Source organism: Setaria italica, chromosome IX (genome assembly GCF_000263155.2).
Source record: "Setaria italica strain Yugu1 chromosome IX, Setaria_italica_v2.0, whole genome shotgun sequence".
NCBI lineage: Eukaryota > Viridiplantae > Streptophyta > Magnoliopsida > Poales > Poaceae > Setaria > Setaria italica.
In genome coordinates, this window is record NC_028458.1 from 3,755,159 (window position 1) to 3,758,054 (window position 2,896).

General features: G+C 40.5%; 1 protein-coding gene across 1 annotated transcript in view; it reads right to left on the minus strand.

The window, feature by feature from the left end:
- Positions 1-2,896, minus strand: part of LOC101771600 (putative ALA-interacting subunit 2) — a 3,753-nt gene continuing 857 nt past the window's right edge. Inside the window, exons 2-8 of the mRNA XM_004981471.3 lie at positions 2,066-2,127; positions 1,900-1,974; positions 1,688-1,804; positions 1,395-1,465; positions 990-1,287; positions 550-839; positions 1-344 (exon numbers count right to left, since the gene is read on the minus strand). Of these exons, the coding sequence (XP_004981528.1) occupies positions 290-344; positions 550-839; positions 990-1,287; positions 1,395-1,465; positions 1,688-1,804; positions 1,900-1,974; positions 2,066-2,127 (968 nt within the window). The 3' untranslated portion in view covers positions 1-289. The remainder of the gene's footprint in view (positions 345-549; positions 840-989; positions 1,288-1,394; positions 1,466-1,687; positions 1,805-1,899; positions 1,975-2,065; positions 2,128-2,896) is intronic.

The window sequence follows — 2,896 nt, forward strand, 5'->3', positions numbered from 1 at the left end:
TGCAGGTGTGGACGAACCAGGTGCAATAGTTTTACTAGAGTTTCCTTTCAATAGGTATTGTATGCATACTCATACAAGGAACACGAGGAAACCTGCTGCCGTTGTTCTAGAAGCACAGCAGATGCGTCGGAATTTTCTCTGAACTGAATGGTGTATACAGTCAATTTTCATCTGGGCTTAACCCTGGCACGTTGTATGACTTGTTTCTGATAGAGTTTTGTCTTACAAGGTACCTAATGTATGTTAGCTGGGCTGCTACCTACAGGTTTCCGCCATTGATACATGCTCCTTAGCTATTGCTGTTTTTCCGGTTCAACGATAGGCAATTAAGATCACCTTGCGGCCTGCAAGTTCATCAAATATGAGAGGAGTTATCTAGCTTAAAGATGATCAAGGGGAAAAAAACACCAACAACTAAAAAGCCTGAGAAGGAGGTTCTGCATATTCATGCACGAATGCACCGAGTGTGTTAGGTTCTTATAAACAAGAACAAGTAGAAACATAGATAAAACTCAAAGAAAAGTAAAGAAAAGAAACCTTATTGTTTACCTTGGGTACTTCACATGGATCAGAGCAAAGAGAATTGACATGAAGATGCTCAATGAACCGGTGACAATGTAAGCATATCCAAGGAAGTCATTCTTGCCACCTAGCCAGGTTGCTGTCGAAAGAACTATGCTTTTCTTTCCACCAAAAGTGTAGGTGTTGTAATTATTTCTGATGAGTATGGATATGGTCTCATCAACTTGCAGGTCCTCTTCAATTACACCATAGAGCTTTCGAAATTTCGGAAGAGCAGCAGTACGCATCCACACAATAAGATCTTCCTGCTCACGCAGCTGACAAGATGATGTAATTGTTCAGCTAACTTAAACAGAACCAACAATTTGACAATATATTGACTAAAGGGGAACTCCACATTTGCACTATTATGAGTAACTGAGCATTGAGCAACCTATCAACAATACTTAGGTTATTATGGTACTCACTGGGACAGTAGGGTCGAGTTTTCCTCCTCCAATAAAGCTTCCATTCTGAAAGTTGGAAGGAAATACATTTTTGCCAAACTTATGCTCCCGATCACTCTTCCATGAAATATTTTTCCTGTTGATCTTTATTTCCTTGGACCCATGAGTAAAATCATAAGTATCATTGAATAAGCTCCAGGCAATCAAGCCGCAGGGAACAATTGGAAAACCATTATCATCCAATTGAACAGGACTGCATGATTCAGCAGTGTATTTCGCCCCAAAACGCAGCTGTTTATCACTTCTACTTTTGACATACCTGTTCACCATCGGTAAATTTGGGATTGTTTGCAATGGTAGGAAGAGAATTATTCCAAAAAGGAAGATAAAATGACCATGAAGCTAAATAAACAATGTTATAACTACCTGCGATGATTCTGGTAGAAGTTCTCAAGTTCATAATAAACATAAATTGGTGCTCTTATATGATCCAGAACCTACATATGTACACGTTCAGCATTTTTGTGGTGGCAGCAATTAAATATAAATTCAAAATTAAATATGGGCAGAACAACGAATACACACGCCTGGTGCAGTCTCAGTGCGCCAGGCTGAACTCTAGGAATTTTAGCTATACGAATCAGGCAGTTGAAAAAACATAGTCTGTGGAAAGTAGATAAGATAAAGATAAGCTCTGCTATGATCACGTAATGAAGTACCTTCACTTCCAGAGAACAGTTCTTTGAAATTGAGCTGTCCTTAATATAAGCTTGCTTATTTCCTCTGTAAGCATTAGGCACACAGTCAACATCATAGCGGCGAATTATTTCTGCAACCTGCAGAGCCAGGATAATAAACGCATCATTTCATAGGTAGTGATATACAAATTAAAGGAAATACCAGCATCTACCAGAGGGTGCAGAAAAATTACATGATTTGAAGTCTGGAGACAAAACAGCCCAAAAGGAACGAAAATGATTCCAATAACCAAGAATGTGGCTATAAGCTGAAATCAGTGGAAGTGTAAACTGTTTGAACTGATGCCATGCATGAGTTTGTCTTTAACAAACCTGTAAATAGGATCAGAGCCAACTTACACATCCAGGTGTCATTGCTGGTTTCCAAGCTGGGAGATTCTGCTGGGTGAACCTATAGTAAACTGCAAAACCAACATGATCAACTTTATAGTGTAGTAAAGTAGAACAACGTTACAATATGCAACAAGGAATGTGAACACATGTATCTGAATTCTGAATGTTTGTAAAAGAAATCAGCCATATAATCTTATTCAGTACATGTACCAAATTCAGCTAATGCCAGACACAAAATGGTTAATGCAACAAATATGTGTAAGTTGCATCAGTGCTGTGTTCCACACGATCTTGAGGAATGATACTGATAATGACTCACGAGTCCTACTCATTTGGGGTGTTTGGGAGGCATGTGCTAAATTTTAGCACATGTCACATCGGATGTTTAGACACTAATTAGGAGTATTAAACATAGCCTAATTACAAAACTAATTGCACAACCCCTAGGCTAAATCGCGAGACGAATCTATTAAGCCTAATTAGTCCATGATTTGACAATGTGGTGCTACAGTAAGGCGCGGGAGAGAGGGGAAAATATCCCGTCCAGTAGAAGAAAGGTTGTGAATCATAAGAACCCACAGAAAGGGGGGAACAAAGAAGCATCATCCCCGAGGGGAGAGAGGCGAGGCGCGCTCTCGACAGTAAGAAGAGTTCATCAGCCTCCCCAACTATAGGAGACCAACCCCACACACGACCACAGAAAGAGGGGAGGACGCACGCATCCGTACAGATAGTGGCGAAGAGCAGTGAAGAGAGCGAACACAACACGAGACGGATGAGCGGAGGAGACGTAAGTAGTTGATCCATCAGCATGGGAAAGACGCAGTCGTACGCTAA